Source organism: Rhinolophus ferrumequinum, chromosome 10 (assembly GCF_004115265.2).
Source record: "Rhinolophus ferrumequinum isolate MPI-CBG mRhiFer1 chromosome 10, mRhiFer1_v1.p, whole genome shotgun sequence".
NCBI classification, from domain to species: domain Eukaryota; kingdom Metazoa; phylum Chordata; class Mammalia; order Chiroptera; family Rhinolophidae; genus Rhinolophus; species Rhinolophus ferrumequinum.
In genome coordinates, this window is record NC_046293.1 from 22,003,345 (window position 1) to 22,025,469 (window position 22,125).

The 22,125-nt window shown below is 39.0% G+C and overlaps 1 protein-coding gene and 2 pseudogenes across 2 annotated transcripts in view; all 3 read left to right on the plus strand.

Annotated features, from left to right (window-relative positions):
* The window catches only part of NTN4 (netrin 4), a 94,065-nt gene that overhangs the window by 23,875 nt on the left and 48,065 nt on the right, over window positions 1–22,125 (plus strand). For both annotated transcript variants that reach the window (XM_033118328.1, XM_033118329.1), the window contains exon 3: window positions 12,104–12,382. In XM_033118328.1, the coding sequence (XP_032974219.1) occupies window positions 12,104–12,382 (279 nt within the window). The remainder of the gene's footprint in view (window positions 1–12,103; window positions 12,383–22,125) is intronic.
* On the plus strand, window positions 12,970–15,475 carry LOC117028247 (receptor of activated protein C kinase 1-like; annotated as a pseudogene).
* Window positions 15,546–16,785, plus strand: LOC117029223 (aspartate aminotransferase, mitochondrial-like; annotated as a pseudogene).

A 22,125-nucleotide genomic window follows, 5' to 3' on the forward strand; every position in this document is an offset into this window, starting at 1 on the left:
CTTGCTTTCATTCCCTTATCCTCTTTCTTTCTTGAAAACCCTATAAACTGTCCCTTATTCAATCGAGGCTTTCAAGTCTTCTGCGAGCCAGCCAAACCTCTTAATTTTTTCTTTTCTTTCTTGCTCCTGAATTGCATTTGCTATTATTAATTACACTTTCTTTCTTTGCATTCTCACTTCCTTTGGCTTCTATGATGAATTTTCATTATTTTCCTACATTGCTCACTGATCTTTTTTTTGTTTGTTTTTTTTTTTTTTTTGGATTATTTCTGGCCCATCTCCTTCCTTCTCACCTTATGAGTAGCCCCTAAAACTTAGCCCTTAGTTTTTAATTTTTGTTCTGATACTCATTTCTTCGCTTCTTACATATGGCTGTTCTGCCCACCCCATCACCGCTGCATACACCATAGTTCAGGCTCTTCTCTTTGTCAGATTGATTCTCCTAAAAGGAAGTTCTGATTATTTCACTCCCTAGGAGACCAGTTTAACACCTTCAATTATTCCATAACCAGACCAAGTTAGCTGTGCTGTAATGGTAATAATACTAAACTTGGACTCCAGTAATCTGGGTTCAAATACGAGCTCTGCCACTTACTAGCTAGGTGACCTTGGACAAATAAATTATCTTCTCACAGTTTCTGTATGTAAAAAACGGGAATGAATAATACCACACCATATGTTTAAGAATGAAATAAGATAAATAGAACTGAAAGCAGTTTATAAAATGTAAACTATCATTAAGCATGAGTATGATCTTTCAACAAATACGTGTTTACTTTTATATGGGCCAAGCACTGGCTATACACCAGGGGCAAGCAGGCAAGGCCTTTTGTACTCATGGAGCTCACAGTCTAGAGAGGAATATAAGCAATCGAAAGAGACATGGTAACTTTCAAGTCTGGAAGAAATAACAGGTGCTTGAAGTAGCACATAGAAAGAACTTCTCATCTAGGTTAACAGTGGAGAGGAATGGTGAAGAAAGCTTTCTGAATAAAGTTACATCTAAGATGACACGTAAAAGAGAGATCAGTGGGCCAAATAAGGGGTGGAGCAGCGGGTGTCAATGGCAAAGAAGAGTGAAAAGTATTCCAAGCAATGGGAATAATAGCATGAGGCCAGGAAGGGAGAGAGAGCCATGGAGCTTTCTAGGAACAGAAAGGAGTTCAGTGTGACTGGTGTAGAAAGTTGAGTACACAGAGAGGGAGTAAGAGTTGGATGGGATGGGCAGTGATAACAGAGGGAAAAATGCATGCGATTTCTAGCATAGGTCAGGCAAACAGAAGGTATTGATAATCCAAGATGAAGTAGAGGATACTCCAAACTGTGCACCAAGCATGGGGATAAGAAACAGAGGTGATCAATATTAGGAAGTTACTCAGGTAGACAATCAACATTTCGCTTCTAGTCACTGGACAACGTTCCTTGATAGGACTCAGTCCCAAAGATAGGAGATTGGCAAAAACAAGTCAGGTCCCCAGTAAAAGGCTATTCACCAACCACTTTTATTTATAAAGAGCATTGACTTTTTAAGGTATTTCTGCATCTGATACTTTTTAAAAATCTTCACTGCATCCTTGTGAGCCAAGCAGGAGCAGGTATCATTGCTTTTATCAAGGGTATAGTTAGTCTCATCCATTATTAGGATGACAAGTGGAAGTGGGATAATTCATATATATTATTTTCTTTAATCCTACATTTTAAATTTAACTTTAATCCAGGAATGGCTAGCTGCCAAACAACTATAAAAGTGTGATATAGAGGAAAAATCATGAGATTGAATATCAGGAAACTGGATTCTACTCTTAGTTCTGTCACAAACCTATTGGTTGACCTTTGACAGGTCACTCTACGCATTCTGTGCCTCAGTTTCTCAAGCTGGACTAGATCATTGATTACTAAGGTTCTTCTGACACTCAAATCCTATGATTCCAAATACAGAGAGCAAACAAAATCTAGGAGTCTAAATGTATTGGAGGATTTTTAAAATTTATTTTTAGCCCCACTCTTAATTTATATTTTGGTTTTCTGTCTTGTTTCTTGTTCCTCCTTGTGTTTCTGTCATTTCCCTTCCCCCTGAAGATATTTAAGAAGCTGCCTTTTCATCACTTTAAAACTGTAAATATGCCCTTGAAACATGCAAAGAGGCTTTTGTGTACTTACAAATCGAGGTTATTATCGTACAAGTAAGTCACTTGAGTGCACTGCATTCCTCAGCTCCATTGAGAGCTTTATTAGGTTATATTGTCCTATCTTAGAAGGACTAGTTGAGTAGATAAGACTCTCCCACTTTAAAAGGTGGGCTATCTGATGAAACAGGGTGCCTAATGTTCCAGAGTGTAAGCAAAAGGATTTGGTACTGCCCAAAAGACAGACACATTTCTCTAAGACAAGTAGGTGCTCCACTTAAAGTGGCTCAGTCAAGGACAAATGTTCTAAAATTAAACCAACCAGCTGTTCCACACAGACGCCCACCTGTCAATCAAGCTATCTTCTCCTTGTCTAGCCTTCTCTCTTCCTGAAACCTTCTCTCTTCCAGAACTCCCACTCACTACAACCGTTTAAAAGCGTGAAACTTCACATACTTTCCAAAAGGTTACTTAGCCAGGAAAGCAGAAAGCCTGTGTCAAGAACATATCCATATGAGGGTTCCTGTACTCACTTTAGGAATCTATGCTCTTTAAGCTTGTCATCTCAAATACCTGAAACTTCAACCTAAATGCTATAAACTGGCTTCAGAAATCAACTGACCTAATCAACTGACTCACTTCCTTGTTAGTGAGGTGGCAGTACAAAACTAGAGTGTGTGAATCCCACTAAATTTTAAAAACTTAAAAATATGAGCGTTTTCAGTTTTGGGATAGCTTGATAAACAGTAGAAATGGAGACAAATACATCAGTTTCTATGTTTAGCTCTTAGGTGTGTCATCAATCTGACAATAAACAGAGCAGTTGTCAATGTGTAATAACAAGATTCAGCTGAATTGACCACATGCTATTTGTAATCAACTAGTAAGTGGCCAGATAAAACAAATGATGACTTTATCATACAATTGGAAATGTTTCTCAACATAAATGTGATTCTAACCAGGCTTAAACAGAGTAGGGAAGAAATGTGATTCTTTTTCTTATATAGAAATAGTTTTTACTGTGGAGGTGATTTTTCTCTTCTTATTAGATTATGTTAGGCAAAAGTTCCAGGGATTCTTCTCTAAATGTGGTATCATTCTTGTAGTTGGTGTAAATTTATTACTGAAAATGCATTATTTAAAGTTGGCACTCAAAAAGTATTTTAATATTGATTAATATTAAATCCATTTTTTTCTACAAAGTAAAATTTTATCAGTCATATTGGGTGTGGTATAAAATTAGCACACAACTAAGATATTTTGTAAGATTATTGTAAAGTACTATGCACCTAGTATATTCTCTTATGAATAAAATGCCATCATATAAATAAAATTTTACTATATTTGTATCATTATTCTTATACCATAAAATTAAAATAAACCTGTTTACTATGATTCTATATTGACTCACTTTTTTCATATGTATTATTGAGAATCTTTAAGACAGGATTAAATGGGAATATAAAGATGCATAAGAACATAAGATAAACAAAAAAATTAAGTAGAAAATTATATAGGTATCATAAATTATAATAAGGGTTTACCTATCTATTAAAAGATACTAAAAAAGAGTTATTGAATAAACTTACAAAGTTTAGATGCTTATTTTTTAAATTATTTCTCATATTTCTTAGTTTGATATGCTCAATAAGAAAACTCATTTGTTTGTCAAGTCTTTTTATCTACTAAAAGTAACCCACTTCTAACTTTATTATAAACTTTCAATATGTCATTCCTATGATATTTCTATACAAAAATAAGGGCTTAGTCCAGTTATAGTTTTATGAATTGTATTTCATAAAAGTTAAGCTGCTTTGGTTTTCTAGACTTCACTTCTCAGCCAACATGCAGTAACAAGAACCAGATTAACACTGATTCCTGAAACAACTAAAAAACTGGACAAAATATATGAAACAATTGTTTTCAGGTATTGGACATCAGGTAGCAGAGAACAGTGATCCCTGAGAGAGCAGAAGCAAATGAAGTGAGCCCTGTGAGTGCCTCACCTTATTTCCTAGAGAGAGTTTTCAGTCCGGTGTGCAGGGGTAGGAACCAAGGAGGAGCCTAATGGATATCCTGAATTAAGGAACTGAGAGTCTAGGAAGGCCAAGGTGGCTGGAGTTTGCAGGGTAGAGTACCAGAGCGAAGAGAGCTGCACTGGGAGAGACTTCCAGAGATCTACAGATGGTCTCCCTCAAGTCTTTTGCTGAATACTGAAGGACACTTGCATGTACGAAAACTACCTGAGGCCAAAGAAAGAACCACCCTGAAGGACAAAGGGACAAAGGGAGCAAACCTTCAGAGGTCACTTAGGACCAGGAATATTCAGCCAAAGTATAAAACTTTACAATTCAACTTTGTAATGAATCAATAGAGTAAGTAGAAGTGTATTGCCTCAGTAAAAGGTCTGAAATAGCCCTATAGTAAAGGATGCATTGGTTTACCCAGCCAAACTTAAAAGCAAGTCTCAAAAGGATCAAGCTATTTCCAAGTAACTTAACAGCATCTCAGAAAAAAGCTCAAGAATATGAAACTATCCAGCACTCAACAATGTAAAATTCACAGTGTCTTGCAGCCAAGCAAGCTGTGCAAAAAGTGGGAAAATACAATCCATAATGAGCAGAAAAATAAATCAATAGAAACAGATCCAGAAATGACACAAATGACAGAATTAGTAGTCGAGGACATTAAAACAGTTATTATAACTATGTTTCTTATGTTCAAGAATATAGAGGGAAGATTGACCACATTAAGCAAAGCATGAAAAGTATGACAAAAATCCAAACTGAACTTCCATTGCTGAAAAATACAATGTCTAAGATGAAAACTACATTGAACAGGATTAGTAGATTAGACACTACAGAAGAGAAGATTTGTGAAGTTCAGTACTAGCAATAGAAATGATCCAATATGAAACACGGGGAAAAAGAGAAAAATAAATAGATAAATAAATCAGTTATTTAAATAAATCAGTGAGCTGTAGAACTGCTTCAAGCAATCTAATATATGTGTAGTTGGAATCCACAAAGGAGAGAAGTGAGAAGAATGAAACAAAAAAATTAAGAAATAATGGCTGAAATATTTCTAAATTTGATTTTAACTGTAAATCCACAGATCCAAGAAGTACAATAAACTTTGAACACAAGAAACAAGAAGAAAACTATCCCCAGGCACATTATAATCTGATCATTTAACAACCAATAATAAAGAGAAAGCCTTAAAAGCAGACAAAGGGGGAAAATATAACACATTATGCACAGAAGAACAAATATAAAAATGACATCATTTTTACAGAAACAATGCAAGCTAGAAGACAGTGGGGCAGAATCGTGAAAGTACTGATAGACAAAATTTTGTCAACCTAGAATTCTATATCCACCAAAAATATCTTTCAAAAATGAAGACGAAATAAAGACTTTTTCAGGCAGAGAAAAGCAAAACAAAATGAAACAAAACAAAACATCACGAGCGACCTGCATTACAGGAAAAGAATTAATTCAGGCAGAAGAAAAATGATACCTGATGGATATCTGTACCTATACAAAAGAATGAAGATTATCAAAAAGGGAAAATAGGTGGAGACATGTAAATAACTTCTTTTCTTATTTTTAAAATCGCTTTAAAAGATAATTGACTTCAGAGCAAAAATATTAACAATATGTTGTGGAGTTTATAACACATACAGAAGTCAAATGTACAACATAGTAGCCTAAAGGTTGAGAAGAGGAAATGGGAGTACAAGTATACTGTTGTAAGTCTCTTATACTATATGTGAACTGGTAAATATTACTTAATGATAAACTCTGTTAAGTTAAAGATATATACTATAAACCCTAAAGCAACCATTATTTTTTTAAAAAAATAGTTATAGCCAATAAACAGAAAAGAAATAAAAGAGACTCTAAAATATTCAATCCAACAGAAGACAGAAAATGACAGGGAATAAAATATAAAACAAAAGGCAAGATGGTGGATTTAAACACAACCATATCAACAATCACATTATATCTCAAAGGCCTAAATATTCAAATTAAAAGCATAGATTATCAGGTTAGATAAAATCTTTTAAAAGACACAACTATGCTGCCTATAAGAAATCCACTTTAAATATAAAGACATAACTAAATTAACATAAAAGAATGGAAAAAGATATACCATGCTAACACTAATCAAAAGAAAGTTTTTGATTGTGGCTATGTTATTATCAGACAAAGTAGATTTCAGATCAAAGACTATTACCAGGGATAGATGAACATTTTATACTGACAAAAGAGCCAATTCATCAAGAGGATATAACAATCCTAAATGTCACTTCAAAATACATGAAGCAAAAAGTGCAAGAAGAAATAGGTAAATTGATAATTATAGTTGGAGATTTCAATATCTTTCTCTCTGTAGTTGATAGAACAAGTAGAGAAAATCACTAAAGATACAGAAGATTTGAATAACATTTTCAACCAACTTGACCTAATTAACATTTATTTATATAACACTCTACCAACAGCAGTATAATATACACCATCTTTTCAAGGGCACAAGGAGGACTTATCAATGTAATCCATATACTGGCCCATAAAGTAGTACTAATAAAGGTAAAAGCATTCAAACCATACAAAGTATGTTCTCTGACCACAAAGGAATTAAATTAGAAATCAATGACAGGAAGGTATCTAGGAAATCCCCAAATATTTGGAAATTAAATAATATACTTTTGAATAACTCATCGGTCAAAAAAGAAATCAAAAGAGAGATTAGAACTCGTTTTGAAATGAATTAAAAATGAAAACTATTATCAACATTTATAGGATGCAATTAAAGAAGTACTTAGGTGAAAAAAGGTCTCAGATCAATGATCTATGATTCTATTTTAAGAAACTAATAGAAGAAGAGAAAAATTAAACCCAAAGGAAGCAGAAGAAAGTAAATAATAAAGATAAAAGCAAAAATGAAATAGAAAAACAATAGAGAAAACCACTGCAACCAAAGCTGCTTTTTTTTGATAATATGAAGATGTCTAGGATTTCAAAAACCATTAAAGAACAACTGCAGTTATGATACTGAAACTTTCGTTTTTCATAGATAAGAAAACTAGGCCAGAACCCATAGAAAATATCTAATATTTGTATGTGTTTGGGTGCTTGCTCATGCCTGCCTAACCTGTTTTCTTAAGAATATGAAAGATCTTGTGTGCTACTGAAGAAAAAGAATCAACAAAGCCATTTGAAATTATGTATTTTAAATAGGTATTTATTATACGTGTATATGTGTTCACATACTTCTCGTGAGTGCAGAACTTGTGGTAAGAACATGTTGCTTTCTTTATTCTTCTAAACCCTATTCCGTATTTGGCTTCTCCTTTTTAAAAACTTTACTTGGAGTAATAGTTAATTCATTTATTCATTCAACATAACTATGAAAGGCTACAGTATGCCAGGGACTGTGGGCTCTGCAGGAGGACACAGCTGTTAACCAAACAAGATCCCTGCCCACTGAGCAGTATAGTGTGAGGTACAGATGAGGAAATAGGCAATAACAGTGTACAAGTGTAAAAGTGCTATCCCGGAAAGAACAAGTGCCAATGGAGCCCATACGTTGGGTAATGACTTGGAACTGAAATATTCCTCAAGCTAGCAGCTAAAAAGAATTTTTTTTTAATGTGATAACTAAGTTTCTTGAATTATTATGATTCAACATAGGCAACACAACTTTAGGTATGGAGCAATATGTAATGCATGAGTTTGATACTGAATGAATTCCGTGACTATTATGCAGCTAATATTACTTCTTAATCTGTTCACACTGTATTAATACTCTATTGACATTTTCATCTCAGAGTATGAGACATATAGAATGCTATTTTTACTAATTTTCTGTATTATTGGAGGGTTTTGTAAGTATTCTAGAAAAGACAGAACATACAGGTGATCGTTACTTGTTCAGAACTTTTCAAGGATCTCTTTGTTATATACTAGGGCATAAGCAATGGCAGAACTTAAGCCAAGAAGCCAGATCTTTAGGCAAAGTTGGAGGGATTCCAGGCTTAGAGAAGTGAGGCTAGACTAGAGAAATCTGAAGATTCCAAAGATTAGTTAGGAAAGGGTCCATAATTCATTCAGAAGTTCAGCTATGTTTTAAAACTATGCATTTCCTTTAACTTATTGATTTCACATTTGGACATCTATCTTCAGAATATTATACACTTCCACATTTGAGCTATAAGATTGTTCATTGTTGTTGGTTATACTGAGAAGTTGGAAACTGAGATGCCTAACAATAGCAACCTGGCTAAATAAATCATGTCATAGCCACACAATGGAACTCTAAGCGGGTTTTTCAATTATGTAGCAGTGTTTCTCAAACTTTATTGGACATCAGAATCACATAGAAGGCTTGTTGAAACACCCCACCGCCAGAGTTTCTGATTCAGTCTTGGGCTCGTATAGGGCCCAAGAATTTGCATTTCTAACAAGTTCCCAGGCCGATACTGGTGCTGTTGGTCTGAGAGGCCACGCTTTGAGAACCACTGACGTGTTTTTATTGACTCGGAAAAATATTCACAAAGTAGTGTTAAGTTAAAACAAAGCTATTTTCATTATAGTGCATGCATATATACATACAGAAGTTTAGATGGAAAAAATATCAAGTTGGTCTCGCTGGTTGTCTTTGGGGTGGATCGCATTGTAGATTCTTACTGTCTTCTACATTGTTGAGTGACAGATTTTTCTGTAATGAGCATAGTGTTCATCACTAAACCATAATCAAATTTCTTAATTTAAATAATAAGATCATGAAATCCTGGCTAAGCACTAACAAGCTGGAAACATCAAAGTAGGTTTGATCCGAGTCCCTGTCTGGCTTTTTAACTATGTCTGGTTGGGAGTGTATCTTCCGAAGTAATCACAGACAGAGGAACAGTGATGGGCCCATAGATACATCCTGTTCCTGATGGGAACAAAAATAGAAGAGGCTGACATTCTATGGAGTGCTTCCACACTTTTTCTTATTTCAGTAGTGCCATACAGGCTTCTTCTGGGGATGTTTGAAGAAAAACTGGGTGGGACCCAAAGGGCGACCTGCCAGAAGTTTGAAGCATCTGGATTGGCGCACGCTTTGTTTCCTGATGCAGGGTAGATCCATTTCCCAGGGTATCAGATTAAGGCGTCTCCTTTCTGGAAAAAAAGATTTCATGGTTTGAATTCCCGTTCACTTTTGTGTCTGTGGCACTCTGCTGTCTCCTTTCCAACATGCAGCCTCAGGGGTCATGATGTCCCTTCCCTGCTGATATCAGCGTGCCAACTGTGGTGTCATGCACACCAAACACAGAGCTGCCATTCAGCTTCCACAGTCTGGGTTCAGGAAGCAAAAGAGCTTCTAACTTCCTACAAACCTTGACAGATCTTCCTCTAGCCTTGCATGTGAACAGTTCTCAGGGGGGAGGTGGGTGAAGGCAAGGGAGCTAGAGGGAACAGAGCAAATGTCAAGGGTGAATATGTGACAGGAACAGAGAGAACAAACAGTTGCCACCAATGTTCAGGGAAAAGAAGGGTGGGCAACAGCACAGAGAAGTATGCCATAGACTTTGCAGCGGGATACTTATTTGCTTGGTGTTGGTTAGCCTTTTCCATGTCCTTGCATTACTGTGGTTGATAAACTGGGAGGTAGTCACATCATTAATCGTATTTAGCAAGTGTACCTCATGGATGTCTATCAGAATTCCAGTGTTTAGGATGTCATATTGAAAACGAATTCCATAGAAAGTGCACAGTGGAGTCAATTTTTAAAAAATGATTCAAAATATAAAATTATGTTCTGATTTAAGCTATTGTTAAAAGAGACCTTACTTCTATAATGACTTTCAAATAGGTGACATATTTGTTGGAAAATTTTATTCTGTAACATGTTGCTTTCCACCACTTTACATGTGACTAAATGGGGCAAAATACTGTTTGCATTTAAGGCGCAACTTCTAAGTTTTGCAAGTTCAAAAATAGCTAGAAATGTAGATGCTGGTTAATGATGTGGTTATTTATAACTTGTTAAAATACACATTCTTACCTCTCACATCTGGTACTATAACATGAATTCAGTATATGAATCTGTTTAGGACTCTATAAAAGGAAGTTAAGGTTTTTGAAATTCTCGCCTATTACTTGAATGCCAAGAACAATATTATAATTAATCAATTAATTTACCAAAAATGTATTGACAGTGCTAGGCACTGTCCTGGGACACATCGGTGACCCTTTTCTAGAAGTTTACATTCCAGACTGTGAAGACCGTGAATCATTAAACAAGTACAAATCTAATATGTCAGTATTATAATAAGCACTAAGAACAAAACTAAGGCAGGGCTATTATAAGGACTTTGTATTTTATTGAGAGAAATGGGAGGTCTTTGGGTGGGGATGGATTTAAGCAAGGGAGTGTGACATGATCCAACTTCTGTTTATAGAGAATCACTCGGGCTGCTGGATGGAGAGTTGCTGTAGGAAGCCAACTGAATTATCACCCACTCCCCCAAAGGTGTATTTCATTGAGGACAGTTCTGTACCAGTAGACCTGGAGATGTGATCCTACAGTTGATTCTTGCCTTTTCATACTCTTGATGTAAAATCGGTTTCTAAAATGGAATTTTTATACCTGAAGTATTCTTTAAAGACATTTTTTCTGGGAAGTTACTTTTAGATACATTCTCTCTACATGGGAGTTTATCTAAAGCCTACTTTTTAATAATTACTTTCATACTACAGTTGATGAACAACAGGGATTTGAACAGTGTGGGTCCACTTATATGTGGATTTTTTCCCCAATAAATACTGTACATGTATTTCTTTTTCCTTATGATTTGCTTAATAACATTTTCTCTTCTGTAGCTTACTTTATTGTAAGAATATCATACCTAATACATATAACATACAAACCATGTGTTAATTGACTGTTCGTGTTATTGGGAAGGCTTCCAGTGAACAGTAGTAGGCTATTAGTAGTTCAGTTTGGGGACAGTCAAAAGTTAAACTTGAATTTTTGACTGCATGGGTGTGGGGTTGGTTCAATGCCTCTAACCTCTTCATTGTTCTATTTGGTTTTCAAAATATTTCTGTGTATGTCCACTATACTTCAATTAAAAAGAAAAACTATTTCGTGTGTGTGTGTGTGTGTGTGTGTGTGTGTGTGTGTGTGTGTAGTTTTAACATATCTTTAAAAAGCCAACAAATACTTAAGAATTTTTTTTTTGGGGGGGCGTTGTGTTTCTTATTATATAAATTAACAAGATTGCTTGAGGTTTTGTTCTATTGGGTTTTTTGATTTGCATAAGGTATAACTTAGTGTCAGCCTCCTTATAATACTGTTTCATGTTATACTATATTTTGGAATTCCTTTCTTATATTCCGTGGTTTCTACTGGCTGTGATTTCCTCTTCCACCATCCTCTACTCCCTCAAAGTAACAGGTTCACTAGAGAATTTTGCATCACCCCGCCCTACGGCCTCTTTTATTTCCCCCATTACTCTTCTATTCCTCCAATAACCCTATGATGGCCTTTAAAAGAGCTGCATTCATGATCTGGCTCTGTCCTCCTCTCCAAACACTGTCCCCTTGTCCCCTTTTCTCCAGTCACACTGGCCTTGTTGTTCCTCCTTGAATAAGCCAAGACTTATTTCTCTACAAGGCCTTTAAACTTGCTGTTCCTTCTGCCCAGGATGCTCTTCCCCTAAGACCTTTGCCTGGTTGCCTTCACCTCAACAGTCAGTTCTCTGCTGGTTACTCAGTTTATAGCTCTGCATCCAAACAGGCAGCACATATGTTCCTTCGCCTCACAGGGCAGCTCTTCCCCAGGTGTGATCAAGGCCGAAAAACCTCTTGTGATCTTATCACTTACAGACACAAGGTATAAATCAAACCAGGACTACGTGGGGCACACAACTCGAGGTATGCACACAGTTCTGTACACTGATGGTATCTTCTTTTTCTTTATAGGTTATTTTCAGAGCTTTGTCACCACCGTATGATGTGGAGAACCCTTACAGTGCCAAAGTACAGGAGCAGCTGAAGATCACCAACCTTCGTGTCCAGCTGCTAAAACGGCAGTCTTGTCCCTGTCAGAGGAATGACCTGAACGCAAAGCCTCAACATTTTACACACTATGCCATCTATGATTTCATTGTCAAGGGCAGCTGCTTCTGTAATGGCCACGCTGATCAGTGTGTACCTGTCGATGGCTTCAGACCTGTCAAGGCCCCAGGAGCATTCCACGTGGTACGTAGAACACGTCCTCACCAATGAAAAACAAATCATAAGTTGCCTTCTGCTCGGGGCACTGGTAGTCTAAGTGCCCTTGGCGTTGGTCTATGCTTGCAAGGTGCTTCTCGTTTCTTCCTGGGCTGATTCACTCCTCCCACCCCATCCCCATCCTATAAAGTGCCTATTAACTTGTTTTTTTAATCGTCAATTTTAGAATTATAAATAGTCAAGCACGATAACCAGATTCCTTGGAAAACATCCATGCCAGTTTTTAGACCCATGACCTTCAGATATAAAGTGTAAAATGAGCAGTAGGAGAGGTTGGCATAATCATGTTAGTGGCATTATCACCCAGAAGCCAGCTTTGACAATAAATGGGGACTATTGTTGAGTAGATTTTAAAGTGAAAAAAATAACAACCTCAATTTAATGCCTGGTATCTTTTGCTGTCCAGCCAATGAAGTGAATAATAATTCTCCTCTGTGAAGAGTGGCCTGACCTCCTCTCGCCCTAAGACAGAGTTAAGCTTTCTTCCCTCTAGGTCCACACATCTCCTTGTGCTTTCATCTGAACTGTTACTTGTCTGCACCTCCCAGGAGATCATGAACTCCCTGAGGACAGAGAATGTGTCATCTTTGTGTCTTCAGGACCTGGTACATTACCTGAGCCAGCAGTAGGTCTTCTGTAGGCGTTTGATTGAATGATAGCAATGTAGGAATAGGGAGATGATGGAAAATTACTGTCATTGTTTGTTCTCAACTCACCTTGTTCCAAAAAAGATAACAAAGTGGCTCAGACCGCAAGCCCCTTGTAGGGATGCATCTATGATGGGGGTTAGACAAGGAGATGGCAAGGAGGAGGGCACTCTAATTCTTTAATTTTATATTTTGCTCTGATATTTATGATCAAAGCAAAACAAAAAAAAAATCGAAAATTAAAAGGTGTCCTAGTATCCTAAAGGGTAGACGTCTCCATCTGACTTCTTTTTCCCAGCCCTGATGTAGGACAGGGCCTGCAGGGACCAGGAGCCCAGTCCGTACCCTGTTTCCCCAAAAATAAGACCTAGCTGGACAATCAGCTCTAATGCGTCTTTTGGAGCAAAAATTAATATAAGACCCGGTATTATGTTATATTATATTAAAGACCCAATAGTATAGTATATTATATTACATTATATTATATTATATTATATTATATTATATTATACCCTGTCTTATATTATAGTAAAATAAGACCAGGTCTTATATTAATTTTTGCTCCAAAAGCCGCATTAGAGCTGATTGTCCGGCTAGGTCTTATTTTCGGGGAAACACAGTACTGGGCTGAGTCGCTGGGGTACTGTCAGCAACGGGGTAACTACAACAACTAGGACAGCTGCCAGAGAGTAACAAAAATAGAAACAATGCTGTTACTTCTAGAAAGGAAGCTGGGGCTCCCAAGTTGAAGAAAGTGCAGCATTCATTCAACAAACACCTACTAGTCTCTAGACACTAATGGATCTTTGAACTGATATTGCTTCAGATAAAGAATGGAACAATTTGTTTTTTCTAAGTTAATTGAGTTCAGGTATGATTCAAGTAGAAAATAACTCAGATATTCTAGAGACATGTCAACTTACTGGACTGTAGTTTGTGTGAGGTAGAGTGCTAGTAAATTGCTGCCATTATATTTACGTGAATTAGTGAAAGGAGAGTCTACAGGCTACAATGGACTGAAAGCTTGTGGTCCCCTAAATTTATACACTGAACCCCTAAAATCAGTGTGATGGCATGTGAAGAGGGGCCTCTGGGCGGTAATTAGGTCATGAGAATGGAGTCCCCATGAGTGGGATTAGTGTCCTTATAAGAGGCCAGATCGCTAGCTAGCTCTCTTTCTGCCATGTGAGGACACGAAGGGAAGCTGGCAGTCTGCAGCCTGGCAGAGAGCCTCACCAGAACCTGACCATGCTGGCACCCTGGTCTCAGACTTCCAGCCTCCACAACTGGGAGATATAATTTTTGTTGTTCATAAGCCACCTCGTCTGTGTTTTCTTGTCGTAGCAATCCGAACTGACTAAGATGCTGGCCATTTGTTCCCTCCACTGTCTCCTTTAACCCAAGCCTGATAGGGTCGCTTCAGAGTAGAGCCCTGAGCAACAGGACAGACACAAGCAGGCCCCTCAGACACGGCCCAGCGTAGCCCATATCTGTGGGGTGAGTGACCTGTGAGACAACCTGAATGGCTCTGATCAACCCAACTGAATTACTCGAGTCCTCAGGAGCCTTATAAAACATTCATGAGTATGCATTTAAAAGAAACAGTTTCTCTCTTTTTTAAAAGTCTTCTGAATGTTACCTTTCAAAGAGTTAGCAACGCTTTCTAAGGCGGAAGAGAAAATTCTAGACGTTTCTATTATGTCCTCTGGGTGTATGCAAATACACTGACCAGGATGAGAGCCACTCGGAACGGGTGTCTTCCGTCTGCTTCTCACCCAACAGCGGCAATCCCATCATCCTCTCCTGTGGCTGGGCCAAGCTGGCAAGGTATGGAACCTGAGCAAACTGCAAGCTGACGACGAGCCCCAACAGCCACGGGTCACCTGAACACTGTGAACGTCCCTCCAGATGGATCCCTCTATGCTTCTGGAAGGAAGGACTGCCAGGCCATGCTGTGGGAGCTCAGCAAAGGCAAGCACCTTTATATGCTAGATGGTGGGGACATCATCAACGCCCTGTGCTTCAGCCCCAACCACAGGGTCCCCAGCTCAGGATCTGAGACTTGAAGGGCAAGCTTGTTGTAGATGAACTGAAACAAGAAGTTATCTGTCCCAGCAGCAAGGCGGAGCCACCCCAGGACACTTCTCGGGCCTGGTCTTCTGGTAGCCAGACTCCGTTTGCTGGTTACACGGACAACCTGGTACAGGTATGGCAGGTGACCATCGCACCCACTATAAACATATGCCAGAGCTTTAGAAATGAAAACTGGCTTTCTGACTTACAAAGAAAACTAATTCTATTAATCCAGCTAAATTCAACAAGGGATAATTACGCTGAGTTATCAGAGACTTACAAAAGTCTTAAAATACTATTCTGTTCAATCTTCTCCCAGCAAGAAAGCTGTCAACCATGAGCCCAAGCCCATGTCTGTGACTGCTGACCCTCTGCTCCATCCTGTACCCCCTGCCTTTCTGCTGCCCACTATGGATCTGCTCTACGCCAGCTACATCCTGTCTGGGGTCACTGACACCCTCCACCCAGGCCCTGCTGCCTCAGCCTCTGCCACAGCCAGCTCCTGGTGGGCCCATGTGGACATGCGAGCCCCAGATCCCATCCTAGGAGTCACAGAGGCCTATAAGAGAAACACCAACAGCAAAAAGATGAGTCTGGGAGGTGGTGCCTGGAAAAGCCTTATACGTATGCTTCCTAGTGTCTGGAAGCAGAGGCCCAGATTGCTGCAAAAAAGTCTGGACAGAGAATACCTGCCCAATGCTAAGATGGCTGAATTTTGCAAGGCATCTGCATAACTAGCATTGGATGAGAACAGAAAAGTGCTGAAAAGTGGCCAGTATGTCACTATGCATGAAGATCATTTCTGGAACGGGAGCCTTAAGGATCAAAGCCAGTTATGTGCAAAGATTTTTAAGTTCGGTCTTGATGTCTCTCTGCCCAAACCATCCTGGGGAACTCACACACCCATCTCCACAGACGCTGGCATGCAGCTACATGGTTATCTATACTATGACCCCAAGACCTGTGGCTTTGACTTCACAGATGCTAAGAAGGGTACTGCAGAAATGCCAGCGCAAAGTGTTCTGCACGCCTGCGCCGTCAGTCTCATGCGAGTGGACCTCTTCTTGAGCAGCACAAGGAAAGAGCAACAGCAGTGTGGAAAAAGAATCTCTCTGCGTTTCTTGACATGACCTACCCAGGCTTTCGCCTGTGGGGATGGCAAACAGGATGCTTGGGCTACGCGCCACCTCATCAAAAAGGGCATTAATGCTTGTCTCTGCCAATTGTATGCCAAGAACATGGGCTTATACGGTGAGCTTGTGGGAGCCTTCACTGCAGTCTGTAGAGACGCTAGTGCAGCCACAAGCGTGGAGTCACAGCTAAAGATCTTGATCCGTTCAGTGTGTTCCAACCCTCGTCCACCATCTCGTCTTACCAGCTCACATTGTCAAAAACAATGGTTGCAAGACATTAAAGTGGCCACCTCATCATTAGCATGAAGATTCAGCTGGTCTCCAAGCTCAAGAAGGAGGGCTCCTCCCACAACGGGCAGCATCGCTGACCTGAGTGGCTAACGCCTGAACAGATGGAGCCGCTGACCAAGATGGAGTTCTCCTTCTACAGGACAAAGGTTGGCCGCCTCTCTGTGACACGGGTCGCCTAGGACAACTGGGCTACCTTGCTCATGCCATCCACCAGGACACCAAGTGATTTCCCTGGTGAGAGAGACAGCCGTCCTGTTTTCAGTCTGCTGTTGTGAGATTCGCACAGAGGATGAGGGAGAGTGGACAGTGGTAGGGGGAGCATTTCTTTAAACCACAGTGATGGAATGTGTTTCTCAGAAAAGAACATGTTATGAAATGGAGCAGAGGCGTCCATGGCTGGCGTCTGGGACTTTTGGGCTCTAAACCAAACTCTTTCCCAGCCTCTTATCTCCAGCTTTTTCAAGAGTTTACACGTGCAAGAAAATCATGCCCCGCCCCCCCAAACCTGTCCATCACGCCATTGCAATACTGCAGGAGGTTTAACTGCGGCACCTTATAGTGGTGTCGGGGTTCCTCAGTGGATCCAGCGTGAGAAATAGCCCAGACTAGAGGATTTGTGAGAAGACCTAGTTCTAACATTAACAGTTTGTCCTCCTGTGATTGAACAATCTTATCAACGGACCCTATCACAGAAGTTGTGTTTTATGAAAACCAGTAAATCTGCTGCCACTGCAGCAAGGAAAATACAAGATGCTGTTTCCTGTCTTATTTGAGGGGGGAAAAAAGAAAGAAGGCCCTCCTTTTTAATAATTGCAGGCATTTTCATGTTCCTCTCTCTTTCCTTATCTCTGCTGTCCTTTTCGTTAGGCATAAAGGTTTAGAACTTGCCTAGACTTTCATCTTATTCTACTACTTGATTGAATATCAACCCCATCCTCTCAGGACTTACTTACTCGAAAAATGAAGAACATAATTTTATTGTTCAGTTCATACCCTCGCTTTTCTCAGCAAAGACTAGCAGAGTGTAGGCAACTGCATTTTATTTTGGCATCTTCTTCAGTGATTGTTTCCTGTTGGGTCGTTGCCTCTGCCCAGGTGGACCTCGTGCTTTTGTTCAGTGCTGTTGTGCAGTCACTCCTCTCACATCATGAGTCAGGCGATGCAGGGTAGAACCAGGAAAGAGGTGATTCTGGGCTTTGGTTTTATTTAAGCTCTGTGTGTGCTGCCAGCTGGACTCAGGCTTCACGCTTTGGAAAGATAACCACCATCTGCTCTAATCGTGTAGACTTATTGCAGCCCGGTTTCTCAGTTACAGTAAAGTTACTGTAGAACCACACCCCTCCAGAGAGAGAGAGAGAGGGGGAGAGAGAGAGAGAGAAAGAGAGAGAGAGAGAGAGAGAGAGAGAAAGAGAGAGAGAGAGAGAGAGAGAGAGAGAGAGAGAGAGAGAGAAAGAGAACTACCTCTAAAGAGAATCTGGATAACCAAGTAAAGGGGATTATATAGTAAGTGTTTTTCCATTCAAAAGGATGTTGGAATGAGAAGTCTCCATTTAGAAGACTCTATGGGATAGAAACCTCATTTCCTTACGAATCTCGGGCTGCTTTGAAGTCGGAAGCAATTTCCTTTTAAAATAATGCTAGTTTGTGCCTTCCTGCTCCCCAGCTTTCATATAGATTTCAACTTTTGCAGCAGTGGTGGTAGCCCCTAGTGCTGTAACTATAGCACGCCCTGACACCAGGCGTGACCAAGTCAAACCTGGAGCTAGAGCTAGGTACAGGTAAGAAACAGGCTATGTGACCAAGGCTATGTTGGCTTCCAGGGATCTAGTTCCTTGAGAATATTTGCTATCTCTATTCTTTAAAAAAAAAATTAAAAAAAAATTCATAAGCAATTGGACCAGCAGAGGCTCAGGGTTGGAAACATGAATGGTTCTGGTTTCAGATTTTTCCATCGCAAAGCTTAGGTGCATTTTATTTTCATACATATACTTTTTCTGGATCATAAAGAGCTGGTATCAAATTTGGGTATGGTTGCCTCTTTTGAATATGATGTTCTGGTCCCTCTGATTGCTTAGCTGACCAAATTGCACATTAAAAGCACTGTCTTTTGCCTCATGAACAGCATGGCCGTAAGGTCTGTTGTTCTCCCACATCTGTGTATCTGTGAACACCATTCATTAGAGGTACGCAGAAATAAATAGCTGGCTTTGTACATTGTGCCTGCAGAATGGAAGGCAGCCTCTTAAGAAATGCCATTTTTTTTCATGGTCGTCTTGTCCTAGGCATGTGTGTGTAAATCTAACTTTCTTTAGCTTCGTTTATAGCAGTCATTCTCAAAGCGTGGTCCCTGAACCAGCATTACCTGGAAACCTGTTAGAATTACGAATTCTCAGGCTCCACCCCAGACCTACTGAGTCAGAACCTCTAATGACGGGTCCCAGAAATCTGTGTTTAAGAAGCCCTCCAAGTGATGACAATGCTTGCTGAAGTTTGAAAGCCGCTGCTTTATAGACAGCAACAGCTAATATTGTTGTGAGGACAACTAGTTAGTTAATAAAATCTGATTTTACGAGCTCGAATTTTTGATGGCTGATGATAGAGAAGGAAGTTCATGGAAATGATACTTTGTTTCTTAAACTATGTAAGATTTTAGTGTCACTTTCTATATTTGGGAGAAGAAAGTAGGAAATGGCACGAAGTGGGATATAAGTCGGCTACTTCATTTACCTGAAAACACTCCTCCTGTGTTTTTTAAAGTAGTACCACCTTTTTCATGTTTCCCTTTCTTCTCATATCTGTTCCATTTATCCTTCACCAGTTCAGTTTTTCCTCATCTGTTCATTTTACTGGAGGGCAGAACAGTGTAGTGATCGGTACTCTGACAATGGAGTCAAATAAACCTGGATTTGACTTACCACACCATGTACTGTTAGTCTCGCTGAACCTCAGTTTCCCAAGGAAATGAGGATAATATTTATGTAGTTATTGTCAGGATTCAAAAACATGCTACTCAATGCCCAGTATATGATTGGCACTACTCACTGTTACTGCGGCTGTTATAGTGCATGATCTCAGCCACTTCCAGTGCTTTTCCCACGTACTCTTCTTCCCCTATAACGTCAAGAATAAACCAGAGCTTAGGTGCTGTTTGACATGTTTACAGGGGTAGGGGTTTGGTGGCAAGGAAAACTATACTTTGACTCTAGCCTGCTGGGATCCCAGAAATTATGGGAAGAGGAGATCCTCAGCTTTTTTCTTTGCAGCTGGAGAGGGCTGATTTAGTTCTCTTTTTCCTAGCAGCTGGTGATTTTACAGCTGTTGGCTGATGGATGGTAATAAGTAGGAACATGGAAATTTTCATTGTTTTAGTAAAACATCCATTGTATAACACAGAAGCCTTAGAATATCATGGAGAATTACTTAAATTCTTGAGTTATACCTGTTAAGGTGTGTGGGTTTTTTTTCTTTTGTAATCAGAAACTCATTATAAAAGAACATCAATATTGTGACTGATGTGTTGAAATCTAACAGTCAACATTGAGACCTGTGGAACCATATAGTGGGGTTTGAGGAAAGTGTAACTTAGCTACCTAGCTGCGTGAAACAGGTTTTAGAATCATTCATACAGTTTCATTACAGAAGTTTTTCTCATCTGAACCTGAATACATTTATTCATGTATTTATGTTTACACATCTTATATATTATGTTTTGTAAATTCAGAACAGATTTTAAGACCATAGTTTTTATCTTCTTTACTGTGCTCTGAATAAACCAAAAGTAATAATTACAAAGCTCTTGACTCATTCAGGAATTAAGGAAAAGAACTGAGGGCTTAAAAACAACGAATAAAGTTATTAAATGAGAACATTAAATCAGAATTTTAAAATATTTTTATATTGTAAAATGTGCATTCATGTTTGGAAATGAACACCTGTAAATTAGTTCTAGGTATTCTCAGCAGAGAAAAAACGACCATGGGTTATAAGTGCTACTATTAATAGTTTCCACTCATTGAAGGCTTACCATGTACCAGGTCTGTGCTGTCATGCTACAAATGTTATGGAATTTCATCTTCACAACACCTGGATGATGCATCATCATCATTTTCTTTCATAAATAAGGAAGCGACGCTTGGAAATGTTAACTGACTTCCCAAAAGTTAAGACAGAGTAGAGCCACAATTTATATTCACCTGTCAGACACTGAAGCCCATTTTCTTTTTGCTATTGTTGTACTGTTAAAGATTTGGATCTGACCAGGGTTGACATTATGCCAAGGACAGAGAAAAAAGAAAGGATAAAGGCCAGGCGGGGCAAGGGAGCTGGGGATGGGCTCCAGGGAGTGATTATCAGGATGGACCATCAAATCTGAACTGAGCGAGGAGGGAAGTGAGGACATGAGAGAGCAAAGACTATTCCCACTGCTAAAGGTTTGCTCTTTTGTATTTTATGAAGCCCTTTCCCGTGCATTGTTTCACTTGATCCTTACTACAAGTATTTTTATTTCAATTCTGCAGATAAGAGAAACAGATACAGAGAGATTAATTGATTTGCTTGAAGCCATGGTGATAGAGCAATTACTCACTCAAAATCCTTACTACTGTACCCCACCTCCACCCCCAATAGGCGACCAAGAACAAAACTCTTATTAAAACGGCTCTTTTGATAGGGAGTGGTAATCTATCCACTACAGTCATCTACATTTTAATATGGAACCAGCAATTAACATTGATTCTCTCTTCTCTTCCATTCTCAACTAGTGAAGTGGCTCAAAGGGAAGAAAGAAAGAGCCAAAACAATAAATTTGGATAATCTACAAAGTAAACAGTTTAGAAGTGACTATCTTTTGGGGGGTATGTATCACCTTTGATGGGTATTTTTTGGTTTTATTAGGAAGAGGAATTTCTTGATCCACAATCCTTTACTTCCATATCTAGTAATTTTCCCTGAGAATGAAAGGCAGCAGCTATCCCAGTTATTTTGTTTTGTCACATCAGATCTGGAGGAATGGGTAATCCTACTATGAAAGGGGGCGTAATATTGTATTCCTAATATTAACAAAATATAAAGCCTGCCAACTTGATACTGTTCATGTGAGACTGTTCTCCGTCCACCTCAAGGTCTTAACCTTCTTATTTCGGTGTTCCTGTGTTAGTATGGTATAGTTTTGCCAGTAGTCCCTTGGCAATGAGTAACTACAGATACCATAGAAGGTGAACAGAATGTTGTTATACTTCATTTACTACCTTGTTTCCTAGTAGAAGGGCAAACCAGTAAAATATTCCATAGCTGGAAGTTATTAGTGTTTTGACTATAAAACTTCCAATGGATCTGGCCTTATTTTCTCTCTAGACAGTAAGACATGCTCTCTTTTAATGGCAAAAGTTGCCTGAGATTATTCTTTTTTATTCGATGATCAGGAAACCAGAAGACTTCAGACCCAGAGGCATCACAAAAAAATTTTTGCACTCATGAAAGAATTCTATGTGAGTTTCCTTTTAAGAGTTCCCCCAGAACATTTAAATATTTATTTATAGGCCTTTGACTGTTTCACAAAGAGGTTAAA